The sequence below is a fragment of the Thalassophryne amazonica genome, chromosome 19, assembly GCF_902500255.1.
Source record: "Thalassophryne amazonica chromosome 19, fThaAma1.1, whole genome shotgun sequence".
Lineage (NCBI taxonomy): Eukaryota > Metazoa > Chordata > Actinopteri > Batrachoidiformes > Batrachoididae > Thalassophryne > Thalassophryne amazonica.
This window is the reverse complement of record NC_047121.1, coordinates 17,410,021-17,427,233: the sequence shown is the minus strand read 5'-3', so window position 1 is coordinate 17,427,233 and position 17,213 is coordinate 17,410,021. Positions and strand designations below refer to the sequence as shown.

General features: G+C 40.7%; 1 protein-coding gene across 1 annotated transcript in view; it reads right to left on the bottom strand.

Annotated features, from left to right (window-relative positions):
• The window catches only part of fgfr3 (fibroblast growth factor receptor 3), a 199,955-nt gene that overhangs the window by 41,976 nt on the left and 140,766 nt on the right, over positions 1-17,213 (bottom strand). The window contains 3 exon segments of the mRNA XM_034160088.1: positions 6,483-6,658; positions 8,494-8,638; positions 16,383-16,573. Of these exon segments, the coding sequence (XP_034015979.1) occupies positions 6,483-6,658; positions 8,494-8,638; positions 16,383-16,573 (512 nt within the window).

The following is a 17,213-nucleotide window of genomic DNA, read 5'->3' as shown; positions in this document are numbered from 1 at the left end:
AACCAAGGAAAAAGTGATCTGAATTTGAGAAAACCTGGCTTCTCTTTGGCACGTTTTACAGCAGATGCCCTTCTTTTCGCAACTCTATATTATGCTGCATGTACACATAATGACGGCAAGTCACGAATGCCATGAAGTATACATTCTTGGCTGCTGATCACGAATGTGATGACTAGAGGCAGAGGTGTCAGATGTCCTCAGGAACTGCTGCAACCTGTTACCACGCTTTACGATGGATGGCACGTGTTGCTGGAGAATTATCAGGAACCATTAGAATAATGTTCCGCGTTGTTCCGCGTTGTTGCGTGCTATTGTGTGAAACAGCGCATCATTACGTTCTGTCACATTGTGAATAAGGTGAATTGTCTCCACACACACACCCATATTCATTCATCAGCTGCTGAACAATTCAGATCGCTCCAGTTTGCTCCTTAAAATCCACAGCAGAAGATCAACACGCTCAGTTGCGACCTCTACAACATGAGGTGAAATGAGGGTGGTGCGTGACATTCGTCAAAGATTTTTTGACAGCCAAAAACATGCTCCATGAAAATCATCACGCACCAACACGCACTATTAAGAAACCTATTCCGATGTGTTAAGTCAGGTTAAGAATGTCAGGAATGTGCCAAGAATGACGCAAATATGACAGCTGTAACGTGTCCTGCCTATGTGTTAACACGCCTTTACGTGGAGAGTGGGCACTGGTGGTGCTGAACCTGAAACCTACTGTTTATGAACCAGGGGCGTATACGTACACATTCATTGACCATTTTATTACGTACAACTTGCTAGTACCGAGTTGAACCCCTTTTTGCCTTCAGTACTGCCTTAATTCGTCATGGCATAGATTCAACAAGGTGTTGGAAACATTCCTCAGAGATGTTGGCCCATACTGACATGACAGCGTCACACACAATGCAACATTCCCCCAGTCTGCCCATTCTCCTCTGACCTCTAACATCAACAAGGCATTTTCGTCCACACAGCTGCTGCTCACTGGATATCTTCTTTTTTTGGACCATTCTCTGTAAACCCTAGAGATGGTTGCGCATGAAAATCCCAGCAGATCGGCAGTTTCTGAAATAGTCAGACCAGCCCGTCTGGTACCAACCACCGTGCCATGTTCAAATCCCCTTTCTTCCTCATTCTGATGCTCAGCAATGAACTTCAAAAAGCTGTGTTTGCCACATCTGGATACCTAAATGCACTGAGTTGCTGCCATGTCATTGACTGTTTAGCTATTTGCATTAACAAGCACTTGACCAAGTGTACCTAATAAAGTGGCCAGTGAGTGTATACAGTACAGGGGATATTTGGAAAGGCTATTTTGGTTAAAGACAAACACGAGGTCAATATTAAACACCTCTATGAGATCATATATTACCTTTCTTTCGGTTACATGATCTTTGATCTTGGGTGACCTTGAAATGTCAAGCTCAAGGTCATAAGGGTTTAAGTAAAAAGTTTGGAGAAAATGTGGATTAAACATGTAGAAGACAAGGACAAAGAGGTTGAATTTTCAATCAAATGTCAAGATCAATCACAAAGAATTCATTTATATGACTCTGTCAAACATGCAAGTGCCGCTTTTGGCTATTTAATTGCCATTTTTTCTCCATGTTGCAATAAATAAACAAACTATACAAATGATTTTAACTCATTGGAATGCCAATTACAGTGATTATCTGGATGGTAAAAGCCAAATATGAGCCTGTATCAAAGCAGCAAAGGTCTTTTTACAAACCTACATATTTCCTCATCCTTGAAAAACTCCTTAAAAATCATTCCTACGCATTCTCTGTTTATTGGTTATTTTGGTCTCAAATAAGACTTGGTTTGTTCTGGTGGTGGTCTCTCTTCCTCTCCAAGCTGGTGTTGGATTTGATTTGGACTCCACTAAGGTGGTCCTGACTGCGGCCCTGAGAGACGGGGATGTGAGGAGTCCTTCAGAAACGCAGCTGCTCCACTTTATGCTGCTCTCCAAACAGTTGAGGAGCAAGTGTGTGTTACACAGGGTGGTGAAATCTAAAACTAACACTCACAGTCACAGGAGGGCATAAATACCTCCGAGCCGAATCTGCTCCAAGATAAATGTGAACACATGTCACCAGTTTGATGCCTTCCAGCATCCACAGAAAACAGCAGGAGCAACAGACAGCAACCCTCAACATGGCTACATCACAAACGGCAGTTTCTCCGTGCACGCAGCGAGGGCGACACACATTTCAAATCCACTCAGTGCTGCAGTCTTCCCACTCAAGCTCTGACGCAGAAAAATCCACTATAATTTATGTTTTAAATTTTTCTGTGACTCCCAATAATGAATCTGTAAAGCGTGTCTGAGTTAATGATGTTAGTCCTCTGTGGGATGTGATACAATTTTTCTAAAAGGGTAAACAGTCTGGTTTGTGTCACAGTCTGGACTGTTTAGTGAGAGAGAGAGAAAATATAAGTCAACCAACATGTAACGTAACACTACGCTTTTGTTTCTTTTTTTATATCTTTTATTGAGGTGCCTGAAATAGGTCTCTGGGATGCCAAAATCCTGATTCATGCGTTTGTGTACTCCAGATGTGACTTTTGTAATGTTTTATTTTCTGGTTTAACCACATAAGAGTGCAATATGTCTTCAGATGATTCAAAGTACGGCTGCTGCAGTTTTGACTAAAACCAGGAGAACTGATGACATCACTAAACTACAGTGGATGATGGCAGAATTCTTTCACTGGTGAAGAGAAAAAAGCTTCAACAACATCTAGCCACATTAAGAACCCTCTGGAGAAGGTAGGCACATCACTGCCAAAGTCCACAGTCAAAAGACGCCTTTAGGAGGAGGTGCAAACTACTGGTCAGACTCGAGAACAGGAAGGACAGATGCCAGAAAAAAAAAAAAAAAAAAAATCTAACAAAGGCTGCCCATATCTGGAAGAAGGTTCTTTGGACACATGACAGATTTTAGACTAACTTGTGCCAGAGTGATGGTGAAAGCGTACAAGAGTGACGAATGACTAAAACTGTAAATAATGCAGTAAAAATGATGTAAAAAAGAAAACAACTTTCCAGAAAATACTGTAAATTTTACAGCACTGCAAAAGCTGAAATCTAAGAAAGTAAAAATTTGACTTAATTTTTGTCTAAAGAAAAAAAATGTCTTATTTTGGGAAAATGTATCTCACTTTTTCTTAAGTTCAAATATCAAGCTTGGATCTCAAATAATCCAAGCAAAGGAACAACATTGGTTTCCTTATTTTGAGACAGAGGTTAATCTTAAAATAGGAATTCTGTCTAGTTTTAAGGCACATTTTTATTATCTGGTACCTACATTTTGCTAGTTTTGAGAATTCTAACCAAGTAAATTTTTCTTATCCCATTGGCCGATTTTTTTGTTTAATACAGACAATTTGGCTAGATTTTGGATCATGTGGCTTATTTTGAGAGGGACAGTGTTTGCAGTGAAAAATAATCATGTCAAGGATTTTTTACAAAAGAAAAAATGTCTTATTTTGGGAAAATGTATCTCAATTTTTCTTAACCCTTTATCTACGGCAATGGCGCCCACGCCATATTTTCCATATGCGTATTTTTTTACCGTAACTTCGCCATAGTTTGTCCAATCCGAATGATTCAAAGTGCATTGTTAAGCTAACACCAAGGGCTTTCCAATGATATATGATGTATTACGGTAAACATAAGCCTGTGATGTCATAACGCAGAGGAAATATGAGGTCTGTCAATAAAGAATAGGTCCTTTTTATTTTTTTCAAAAACTATATGGATTTCATTCATATGTTTTTACATCAGACATGCTTGAACCCTCGTGCGCATGCGTGAATTTTTCCACCCCTGTCGGTGACGTCATTCGCCTGTGAGCACACCTTGTGGGAGGTGTGGTCCAGCGCCCTCGTCGGAATTCCTTTGTCTGAGAAGTTGCTGAGAGACTGGTGCTTTGTTTGATCAAAATTTTTTCTAAGCCTGTGAGGCACATCGAAGTGGACACGGTTCGAAAAATTCAGCTGGTTTTTGGTGAAAATTTTAACGGCTGATGAGAGATTTTGAGGTGATACTGTCGCTTTAAGGACTTCCCACGGTGCGAGATGTCGCGCAGCGCTCCCAGGCGCCGTCGTCAGCCTGTTTCAAGCTGAAAACCTCCACATTTCAGGCTCTGTTGATCCAGGACGTCGTGAGAGAACAGAGAAGTTTCAGAAGAAGTCGGTTTCAGCATTTTATCCGGATATTCCACTGTTAAAGGAGATTTTTTTAATGAAAGACGTACGGACGGATTGCAGCGTCGGCTCGCAGCCGCCGCGACGCTCCGCCACAGGAAAAACACCTCCGTGGCTTTCAGTGGAGTGAGTATCTGAGAAATTGTTTAATAGCTGGGCATGTTCCAACTTGTCCTTAAGGCTTCCAACAGAGGTGTTTTTCCTAAACATAAATGTAGTAATTTTTGAGGAAAAGGCAGGGTGTTAGTGTCATTTGTGAAGGTGTGTGTGCGTGTTTGTGTGGGTGTGATGGCTCCATCAGCCACAAGCCACTGCCCGGTGCCAACAAGCAGTGGAAACCCAACTTGCCAGCGATCCACAAAGGGGCGGCGTTCTTGCAAGAGGTCAACCTGCTGGATGTGCAAACTTTGTAAAATTGGCCTCTGTCTTCAGCCAGACAGAAACTGTTACAAACACACTGACAATAGACTGATGTAGTTTAGATCTAATTTTGATTCTTGGTTATATATTTGTATATAGTTTGACACTTTATTGTTTTAGTCATATTGTATAATTTTGCACAAAATGAGTGATCAAATGAGTGATTTATTGCACATTTTAATAATACAGATAATAATTGATATATTTATATATAGTTTTGCACTTTGTTGTTATTCATATTGTTTGGTTCTGCACTTTAAAATTGGTTACTTTTTGCATATTTTCGCCTTGTAAAATGTTTACTTTTCTGAGTTCTAGACACACAAAATTTATTATTTTGATTGTAAACACTTACAGCTTCCTGTTAAAAATGTGAAATCCAAACTTCCTTTACATAACAATCATTTTTCACTAAAAAACTGAAAAAAAAAATCAAGTTCGTTTTTGTGTTTTTTCTCATTTTAAATGCTAAAACTTAATTAATTAGTTAATCAGGTGTAATATAATTGAAATTCAGGTACTCTTGGAAAAGGGTACCAAAGCACACAAACACAGAACATTATTTCTTAATTTTATTGCTATAATAAAAAATTATAACCAATCGTCCATTTATAGCCTCAGTAGGTAAAGGGTTAGTAAGTTCAAATATCAAGCTTGGATCTCAAATAATCCAAGCAAAGGAACAACATTGGTTTTCTTATTTTAAGACAGAGGCTAATCTTAAAATAGGAATTATGTCTAGTTTTAAGGCACATTTTGATTATTCGGTGCATAGACATTTTGCTAGTTTTGAGAATTCTAACCAAGTAAATTTTTCTTTTTCATTGGCAGATTTTTTTGCTTAACACAGGCAATTTGGCTAGATTTTGGATTATTTGTCTTAATTTGAGAGGGACAGTGTTTGCAGTGAAAAATAATCGTGTCAAGGATTTTTTACAAAAGAAAAAAATGTCTTATTTTGGGAAAATGTATCTCACTTTTTCTTAACCAGTAACAAGGAAAGGCGATGGATTTCAAATCATCCAAGCAAAGGAACAACATTGGTTTCCTTATTTTAAGACAGAGGCTAATGTTAAAGTAGGAATTCTGTCTAGTTTTAAGGCACATTCTGATTATTCGGTGCTGAGACATTTTGCTAGTTTTGAGAATTCTAACCAAGTAAAGTTTTCTTACCCCATTGGCAGATTTTTTATTTATTTATTTATTTTGCTTAATACAGACAATTTGGCTAGATTTTGGATTATTTGTCTTATTTTGAGAGGGACAGTGTTTGCAGTGTTCTCAAAAACTGATTGACAGTGCAAGAATGAGACCTGTGAGGGAAGCCACCAAGACACCCACGACAACTTTGAAGGACTTATCAGCTTCTGTGGCTGTGATTGGACAAACTGTGCACAGTGCAGCTTTTGTCTACGTTGCATCACTGCTCACAGCTTCATAGAAAAGTGGAGCAGAGGAGAATTTTCACACAAGAAAACAGATCGAGCCTCTCATGTTTTCTGTTTTGTGAAATTTGAAGCGAAGCCTTTCTCTGTTACATTATTCACAGGAACAAACATTTTGATCTTTGGGCAGCTGTGGGTTTGAGAAGACAAACCATTCTGGATTGAATTTCAGATACATTCTGATTTTTCCAACACGTTTACTGAGAAACATTTGTTACAACAGTTGAAGAAGCTGGCAGCTGCTACCCGCTTCTCCCAAACCACCACAAAAGATACATCATCCTAATTACGTTTGAATAGAGATACAAAACAAAGATATGCTAAATATATAGAGAGAAAGAAGAAAAGGTGGGAAAATATTTATACAAATCTTGTATCTACTTTCTGTTACCTGTCTCTTGAGGGGAAACTTAGAGAGTTTTTGCACAGGAGGCGTGGGCAAAGTCTTCTGCGTGGTCATCCTCATGCGGCACAGGACGGCGATGACCACGGCGAGGATGAAGAGCACGCATCCTGTCACGTAGATGAGGATATCTGCATAATAGTCATCCTTCTCCGGATTCACGGCTACAGGGAGAATGGGAGGATGTCAGAATATGCACGCTGACACAATACTGCACAATTGCTGTTATGATTGCAATAAGTACTTCACAGCACTCCAAACCACATCATCTATTTACTCTTTTGAAAGAAATATTGTTTTGCTCAGTAGCACAAATTACTCTGATGGATTCTGGTAAGTAAGCCTCTGTACTCTATGCCTTTGCAGTACAGTGGTCCCTCGCTATAATGCGGTTCACCTTTCGCGGCCTCGCAGTTTTGCTGATTTTTTAAGTCCAATTTTGCATGCTTTCTTTTTTTTTTTTTTTTTACAGCGCATTGTGTTCTGCGTCCTCATCAAGCAGGCCGGTCGTGGCATCGTGAAGGGCTACAACGCGCATTGTGTTCTGCGTGTCTGTTTATAAAAATCTTCTTGCCCAGAAGAAAAAGAGCGCCAACAACTACCCATAAATGTGTTCTTCACTCGGAAAAAGACACATGCCCCGAGGTGTCACTCAGTGGAAAAAGACGCGACAGCGGAGCGGCGCAAGGACGAAGAGGCGCAATCAGAGGAACTGTGAAACACTGGTCAATCACTATTAATAATTTCTTATGTGTCCAACCTCGTAGGTTGATCGTTAAAATTAAATTTGTTAGTTCTAAAACCCATCATAATTATTTATAGGAAAACGTTCTATTTTTATTTGTCAAACAAATGTTTGGGCCTGAAAACAGGTTGGTTTTATTTTTCTACTAAGGTTTGAACTTTCAGAGTGTTTACACACGAGAGAAAAGTGAGAAAATGTTAATGCGTGTTTGAGAAAAGTGTATAAAGTGTGTAGTGAGGGGTTTTACAGCCTTAAAACGTCTATAATAACACTATGTAACAAATTTTTATTTTTGTTTAGTTCCTGGGTACACAGTGTGTTTTCCTAACCTGTTATGCCTTAAATAAATAGAAAATAGCTGTTATTCCACAGAAACTTTGCTTCTGTGATCAGGACAATGATATTTTGAAATTTGTCTGTTTTCAAGAATATTCTCGATTCGCCTTCACTAAGACTGAGTAGTCTTCTAGAATATTCTTTAACCGCTAGAACTGTCCAGAATTTTCTAGAAGTTTCCAGAATTATCTAGAAATTTCAAGAAACTTTTAGAACTTTCTAGAACGTTAAAAAAAAATGAAATCAAAGTTTGTGCTGAATGTAGTCATTTTCCATAGACTTTAGACGTAAGCAGTTGAAATATAACACTTAGAAGCCAGGAACAAAAATTGTGTTACATACTGTAATTATAAAAAAATAACACTGACTACTTCGTAGATTTCACCTATTGTGGGTTATTTTTAGAACGTAACTCCCGCGATAAACGAGGGACCACTGTATACATTATCCTTCCAGAGCAATCCAGCAATCAGCTTGTTGTTTTACCCTATAGCAGGTAATTGTACCTGTAACATGCTGCTCCACAGAGAGGTAATTATTGTGCTGAAAACTGAGTACAGAAATGTATTTAAATTGCCTCACTGCCTAGAGACATTACAACACTCTGATCTGCTCTGATTTAAAAGTGTCTTTCGGCAGAGGATGGATTGCATGTTCCTGTTGCCTAATTAAAAAAATGCAATGATGCCTTTAAAAATGCAGTTCAGATGAGCTAACAAGTACCAATTGTCTAAGATAACTGTACAGAGGTTTTTGAAAATGATCAGCATTGTGCTACAGAGCAAACGTGAAACTGTCAAAGAACTACCGTAATAAACTCATGGCGTTTATACCATTGAGATAAACAGATGGCATAAAATGAAATGAAATGAAACAAACCCAAAGATCCAAAGAGAGAGACAGATTGAAAGAATATACCTGGAAGCACCGTCAGCCAAGCAGAGTGGTAAGTATAGCCGATAGAGTTCCCTGCCAGACAAGTGTACTCGCCCGCATCCTCAAAAGACACATTGGTCAAGAAGAGGACCTCTAGCTCCTTATCTGTAGTGTTAATACCAGCCGTCTGTGGAGGACGAAAAGGGGATAAGATGGAGGAGGGGGGGAAAGAAAGAGAGAGGAGATTCTGTAAGCCCAAAGCTTCTTAGAGGAAACACCAAATACACCCTAGAGGGGAAAAAGACCCAGTCCAGTAGATGAAAGAGGAGGCAAGACTGAGGTTTGGAGGAGATAGCAGGGCTGCTTTCTGCTCCATTTACACCCTGACACCACCACCACCACCACCGGGAAACACTCAAACAGCACCGTCACCATGCTGAAAAAGAAGCTTGCAGGTTTAACACAAGACCAAAGTCAACTATAAAACCTTCCCTACTTTCCGCAAATTTCAACCAATCCAAGTCAACTTGTTTTAAGAATTTTACAGAATTCATTTGATATTATTATGAGGTCAGATGTAACACGTGTCTCCAAACAAGATGTTTTAGTTTATTTTGGGAATGTGCTAAAAATTACGTTTCCTATTGCTCTGTGTAAATGTTTTACAACTTGTTATAAGTAACAAGAAATTTAAGCCTCACTAAAAGGCCTACAACTAAGAATCTTTTTCTTATATGTTGAAAAGAACCTGTGATTTTAATTTGAACCAGCAACATGTTTTAAGAGGCAGCAAAGCAAATTACTTCATCCTAGAATCACAAATTTTAGTTTTTAAAATCTTTGAAAAGCCCATGATTTGGACAAAAGATTGCAAAATATTAAATGATTAAAAAAAAAACAAAAAAAAAACAGATTGCTACAAGGGGTGCCTCAAGGCTCTGATTTTGTTAGTCTACTACTTTTAAAAACTAATAAGCACAACAATTCCATAGTTTGAATGTGTAATTAAGAAAGTAATTAGATGTAATTAGATACTGCATAAAATTTTAAAATTACAGGTTCAAATGTTTAAATACTAAATAAATACAAACATTAGCAGTTTGGTAATAATTTGTAGCAAATACAAGAAATAGTTTCATAATTCAGTTATTTCTATGTAAGAAATTCCCCCCAAAGTGCATTGCTGCTAGTTATGGCTTAATACTTTTTATTAATGGTTTGTGTGATGACTTGGTGGGAGAGTCAGACTGAAGTTTGCATCTGATGTGTCTTTTGGTGAGAGTGGAGGCAGGGGAGCACTCTCATTCCCCAGGCCTCAATAATGAACAGTGACAGGGTCCTGCTGCATGCTTTCATATAAGCGCACTTTAATACAGCTGGAGAATGCACTCCCAGGGAAATCAATAATGGCTGTGTGCAAAGGAGCTGTTGGGTTGTGTTTTTTTTTGTGGATGAAAGAGAGAGAGAGAGAGAGATGTATGTGCATGTGCCGAAAGGCGGTTTGAGCTGATCGTGAGTGAGGGTTTTGAAGTTGTCACAGTAATTATAGTAGTGATATTGTTTTTGATATTGATTGGAAAGGAAGAAAAAGCGGCACTAGGCCTTAAAATGGATGATATCAACAATCTGAAAGTGTGAGCTTTTAAACTCACAACCCAACAGAGGAAAGTGTTCATATTTTTGGGCATTTGTCCTATCAATCAGTCAGCTCAGCCAATCAGTCCCACAACCAGGAAGCGCCCCGCAGAGCCGAGCAGACACGACACAGGACACAAGGCGGCAAAGGCAACAGCCGCTCAGCGCTCAGGATTTACCTGCTTTCTGCACCTTAAGCCAGAACACTTTTTCCGACTTGCCTACAAAGTTGGAGGCGCGACACCAGTACTTCCCAGAGTCTTTCTCTGTCACGTTGGACAGTTTGAGTGAATCGCGAGCTTCTGTGTGCTTACTGACAACACTCTGCAAAGGAACAGGAAGAAGCAGTGTGACGGGTTATAACGAGTTATAAGAACAACACAGTGCTGATTATCATTTACCTACACACAGTTATCATGTCATGTCTGTATGTTTGCATGATATCACTAAAAGTCTAGGTTGGATTTCACTGGATGTCTGTCGATGGATGACTCTTGGGACACGTAAGAGTTGATGAATACATGTTGCAACAATCTTTTATCACTTTTTGCGGCATTATCAAATAAAATTAAAGGAAAAGCCCAAATAAATAATGGATAAACACAACCAATGCAGATACTTCCATAAAGGTGCTCGTGCAATAGGGTTAACACCCAATCATGTTGAATGCATTCATGAAAGACTTTAGACAGATGTGTTGACACCACCGTGATCAAAAGGTGCTGAGGTGAAACTGTTAGTGCGGTCACCCAACACTTTACTTATGCCCTTTATTTTGTCACTTGTTTGCATGTTTTGTCATTTGGTATTTCCAAGTATTTAAAAAAGACTTATGACATCATAAAGGTTTATACATACAGTGCTGACAGAATAGAGATTTAAATCAATGACAAATTTTTGATGTCATAAAGTTCTGATGGATGTAAGCATCAAAATTCTGAATGTCCTGCTTGATTGTTGGCAATACCCAGTGGCATATTTGTTCTTTGATCCAATGTGTAGAATATGTAAAAATGTGCTTTCTCCAGTGGGAGAGAAAGTCATGTCAATCAAATCAATTCTAACCCATGACGGTTAAGGTTTCCGTACTCAGTCTCTCGTTTAATCACAGGTCTTGTGACGTCTGCCTGCCTGTTCAGGCCAGGTCCTCCTCATCTTTCTGGATTAGTTGGATGTTCCAGCTGAGTCCTCTTTTCTCCAGTGGGGTCTTGTAATTTGCTTTCTGTTGGACTTCTGGTCATGGCAAAGTGGCAGAGGACCATCCCTGGTTCTCAAGACCAGGCACCTAAGTGGCTCTACTCTACTCTTTTCTACTCTCCTATTTTACTCTTCCTTTTTTAGATATTTAGATATACCTTTGTATACTGGCATAGTTCCACCTTACAATTGGAATATAATATATAAGATATACCTTACTGAATTTTCATGGTGTGGACAGATTGTGCTTTTACAAGCCTAAGTAGTACTTGGTTAACTGATGACACATGGAGAAACAATCTTAATAATCCAAGATACTTTCATGGGGTCCAAGGTTTGAAAGTGATTTTGGGTTGATTGAAGGATTCTGAACCAATTTGGTTTGGGTGCACCTTTTCACTCAAAGTGGCAGAGGACAAAATGAGATAAAAAAGAAATAGAAATACGAGGTCTGTCAATAAAGTAACGGTCCTTTTTATTTATTTTTTTAAACTATATGGATTTCATTCATATATTTTTACGTCAGACAAGCTTGAACCCTTGTGCGCATGCGTGAGTTTTTCCACGCCTGTCGGTGACGTCATTCGGCTATGAGCACGCCTTGGGAAGGAGTGGTCCCGCCCCCTCGTCGGATTTTCATTGTGTGGAAATGGCGGAATGAAAAGGACTTTTTTTCCATCAGAATTTTTTCAGAAGCTGTTAGAGACTGGCACCTGGAAACCATTCGAAAAAAATTATCTGGCTTTTGGTGAAAATTTTACAGGCTTCACAGAGAATAAGGTCTGTTAGTACAGCTTTAAGGACCCCTTTAAGGACGCTCGGCGCGCCGCGCTCCGAGCTGCGACGACGCAGCACAAGCCACCGGACCATTTCTAAACGGATGGCTCTGTGGATACGAGACCGTCGTGTGCTCTTTCTCTGGTTATCACAAGAGCTGGACATCAGCCATTTTCTGGCAGATTTCCGGCAACAAGAGATTTTGTCATGGAAAGCCGCGCGGAGGCTTCGCGCGTCACGACCGATTTGCTTTGGAAGCGAGACAAAGGAACACCTCCGTTTCGGCGTGTCAGAGGACAAGTTTGGACATGTCTATCTCGGCTTTCAATGCTTACCAGTCCAGTAAGTATCAGTGAAATTGTGGAGAACTGGACATGTCTAAACTTGTCCACTGACACGCCGAAATGGAGGTGTTCCTTTGTCTCGATTCCAAAGCGAATTGGTCGTGACGCGCGAAGCCTCTGCGCGGCTTTCCATGACAAAATCTCTTGTTAAAAGTGAAATCTGCTAGAAAATGGCTGATGTCCAGACAATGAAAATCCGACAAGGGGGCGGGACCACTCCTTCCCAAGGCGTGCTCACAGGCGAATGACAGCACAGACAGGCGTGGAAAAACGCACACATGCGCATGAGGGTTCAAGCATGTCTGACGTAAAAACATATGAATGAAATCCATATAGTTTTTGAAAAAAATAAAAAGGACCGTTATTTTATTGACAGACCTCGTACTTCAATCCTGTTGAAAGTACACAAAATTACTTGTCATGTCATACTGAATAAAAAAAAATATAATTCGCCCCTTTTTGAACCTTCTGTTAAGTCACTATGAAAGGTTGGTGAAGGGTAAAACTTATCAATACTTCTAAAATGATCTGATTTGAACAATTTTAATGTCTGTTTTCTGTCATGATAAAGCCAACTGAGCTACATTAAAAAAACTGCAGCCTTACCCTAGAGATTTCAAAACATTCATTTTGGCAGCCAGTTTGACACCAAAATCATTGAAATTGGATTACAAGCACGTGAGGTGGCCCCACCACTTTCTGCAACATTGGCCCTGCCTCCTTCCACAGAAACATCATAAGGGGCCGTCGAAGCACCATCATCATTACTAAACACCACATGAGAACGTGTTGCCAAACTGGATATATATATTTTCATACAAATCCTGGGAGTGAATCGTCCACTTTTCCACACTGTTATGATTTTTTTTGGGGGGGACCTTTGTAATATTTTATTTATTTTCTACTCTAGGTTCAAATCTTAAAAAAAACCCTTACTCCTTACACATGCAAAAATACTGAAAAGACAAAGGGCACGTGCACACAGTGCACACAGTGTACACTGCATGTGAATGGGTGCTGCCTACTGGTAGATTAAAGGCGGTACAGGATGTCAATCACGCTGTGTGCAAACCTGTCGCTCACACATGCGCCGCACTCGTCGGCGGTGCTGCTGCTGAATAATTAAACAGGTAACGCACATAACACAGACAACATGGTTCATGGTTCCTTAATGACCATCCAGGGCTCGGCTCCAGACGAGTGTGCGCTTCACACTGGGTGAGTCGCTCATCGTTAACTCTTTTTCCAGGCATCAAAAGAAGACAAAAAAAAAACTTTACGGTCACATGACTCCATCGCTCCATCGAGCCGCCTCCTGCTACTCCTCCGGCTTAGCTGTACCACATATACACGGTGTTTGAACCACACGTGAGATACAGAAGAACGTCTGAATGAACTATGGTGACATGCGGGGGGGGGGGGGGGGGGGTTTACATGGTGGGGGGGGCAGGGCACATGGAGTGCAGCTCACCATAAATACTGTTTCAATTATGTGGTAGTTGAAAATAGAGCGCGGAGCCGCGGTCTGGGCTGACGGGCTCGCCGTCTCTGTCGCACTCCCCTTCCCTCCCTCCTCTTTCTCTTTCTCTCTTCCTATCTGTCCCTCCCTCCCTCTTCTCTGTCTTCCTTCTCTTTCGCTCAGTTTACTTGAACTCTTCCCGTTATTGCTCTTTACTCCCACCTCCTTCTCCTTCTCATTCCCACTGCACCGTTCTCTCTGTTTTCACTTTCATCCTCATTTTCTCTGGTGTTCTATTTCTCTCATATCAGCTCTTTTCCTTTATACTCCTCCCTGTTATTTCTCTCCTCCATCTGCATCTCTTTTTACATCTCTCTGGATTTCCATTGTGCATCCGATTTGTCCTCTTGCTGCACTTTGGCAGCTCCTTTTCTCACTTATTTTCCTCGCTCCGTCCTCACATTCTACCTTGTATCTCGTCCTCCATCGATACTCTGTCGCACATTCTCTCTCTGTGCTGACTCTGCCCTCGCTTCTGTTCCTTCACTCATTTTTTCCATGGTTTTTGGGTGCCTCTTCCCTCTCTCCTCCTCCTCCTCCTCAAACCACGCGACGCAGCACATCTGACGGCAATGGTGGTTAGCAGAACCCGTCTCTCCCTGCATTGCCGCCACCACAGCAGTTAAGTTAGTCTAAACCAGATGTTTGTTTTATTCCCTTGCTTTCTCTCTCTAGAAACAGAAAAAAGAAAAACAGAGGCCAAATGAGAAACAAAGGCCTTCATGGTTTTCGATTGGAGTCTGGATTTTCACCCCAAATAAAAAAAAAAGCAAAACAAAACAAATAGTCCTCTTGGTGGGTTTAGGGTGTTGTCCGCTGTCAAGAATGCTTTCTATTCAAACTATTTTTGAACACTGTCTCAGGAGAAGAAAAACCCTCCAGGAGTCTCTCTTAAGATTTTCAACAGTAGCGATTGCTCCTATGTCTAGCTGCCACCTCCTCGCCGTAGCGGACATCACGGTGGCGCACTCATGGTTGAGATCTGCATGTCAAAGATCGTAACATTGATCTATAGAGTGGAAAAAGCATGGCATGCTTTACACAGCTGATCTACAGAGTTTCAGAAATAAATACATATCAAAATATGCCTGAATAATGAAAACACTTAAGTAACCTACCTCATATGAAGTCAATAAAAAATACATCCTAATTGATGCGTTTTTAAGGGTAACCAGAGGGAAGCAGTTGTTTATAGTATCACCGTGTAACTTGTTGATGGCACTATTGATTTTTTCCATTTTACTTCTATTGCTAAGTGTTAGCGTTAGCTATGCCATTCGCTGAGGTACACTTATTTTGGATTCCATACTATTTTTCATAACAACCTCTCTCACCTGGGACCTTTCTGTGTGGAGTTTCTATGTTTTCCCCGTGTTTGTGTGGGTTCCTTCCGGGTGCTCAGATTTAAAGACGTGCATACTAGGTGAATTTGGAACTTAAATTGACTGTAGGTGTGCGTGCTGGTGTGAATGTGGCTATATGTGGCTCTGTGACAGACCAGCATCCTGTCCAGGGTGTACCCCACCTCATGCCCTATGACTACTTGGATAGGCTGCAGCCCCCCTATGATCCATAAATGGAGTAAGTGGGTATAGAACATAGATGGATGGATATCTTTGTAGGAGAACAAAGGTCCAAGTCTTTAGGGTCCTGGTGCTGTAGGTCTTATTGTATGGTTGTAAGACTTGGATGTTCACCAGTGACATCATGCAAGGAGTATAGAAGACGTCTTTGGTACAAGTTCTCTTTGGAAGATCCTTGTGTAACTCTGGAATGGCTTTATGACAAATGAACATTTACTTAGAGTGACTAAGATGAGGGGTATCACTTGCATTGTGAGGGAATGTCTATTTAAGATGATGTGACACACTTTTCTGTGCATGATCCAGCACATAGGTGCCTGAATGTTGAGGACCCGGTGCAGATGGACCAGATGTTTGCCCGGGTAATTGCCATCAAGAACCTAGAGCAGTTGTGTGGTGTGGTGGATATGGCGATGGGATGCAGTGGTGGGGCACACCATCGCATGCTCCCACATTTGAACTGAACATTTTGGTGGTGTAAAATGTTTGCTGAATTCAACAGTTTTAGTTCTAAATCATTGTTTCTTTACAGTGCAGGTGTCCCACATGAAAACAGAAATAACATCAAACATCATTAGCTTAATGAGTGTACATTTCTCCATTGTGGCCTTATTCTGCACAATGCAGGTGAGGCTTTTCTTTATCATAGCCAACATGTAGGGGACCGGGACCAAGCTCCTTAATTATATGTTGCTGTGAAAATAGCCCATAGGCCCCACAGACTCACCCACTCTAAGAACTTATTAAGTAAAACATTTAGGACGGATAAATTATGAGTGAAATTACCACAGACTGGTAAGACAATGCCTTAAAACAATGTTGTTTAACACCAGTGAGACTAATTAGAGACACGAAAAAAAAGTCTTGCAGACGCACCTTCAGGATGTTGACGTAGGGAGCGCCATCGCGGTCATAGCGGCTGCCATTCACCTCAATGTGTTTGAGCCATTGGATGTGCGGCTGAGCATCACTGTATACCTTACAATGGAACTCCACATCACTGCCTACCACCGCCGTCTGATTGGCTGGCAGGCCCGCCTGGAGGATCGGCCTATGAGGTGAGCGCTCTGATGGGAGGGATTGAAAGAAAGACCTTAGCACAACGTCGGGTGTGGGAATCAGCTGCTTCTGGAACAGTGAGGCAACCTTTAATAAAACAGATGCAGGGGTGCCCAAGTTCGGTCCTCGAGATCTACCTTCCTGACACACTTAGTGGTCTCATTAAAAGCCTGCTAACGAGTCTTTCATTGGATTCAGGTGTGTTGGAGCAGGGAGACCACTAAGAGTGTCAAGAAGGTAGATCTTGAGGATTTAACTTGGGCACCCCTGGTAGGGTTTGTCCAACAAAGTGACTCTATACATTCAAGAGGACCAACAGAAAAGTGTCTTAAAGAAGGTCAGTAGAGGTGGAAAGGTGCATGATAAAATGATAGCTCATAAGTAGAGTTGGGTCCATAAGTAATTAGACAGTGAGGCTATTTTTGTAACATTTCCTCTGTACACCACCGTGTAAGACAACTCGTGAGGGAAGCCACCATGATGCTTAGACAACTCTGAAGGTATTATAAGCTTCTGTGGGTGTGATTAGAAAACTGTGCATAGGACAACTTCTGTGTGTTACATTCCACTTACAAAGTTTCATAGTGGAGAAACACAGAGAAAAATTTTCATAAAAAGACAATGCAAAATTTCAGCTTCAGTTTGCCA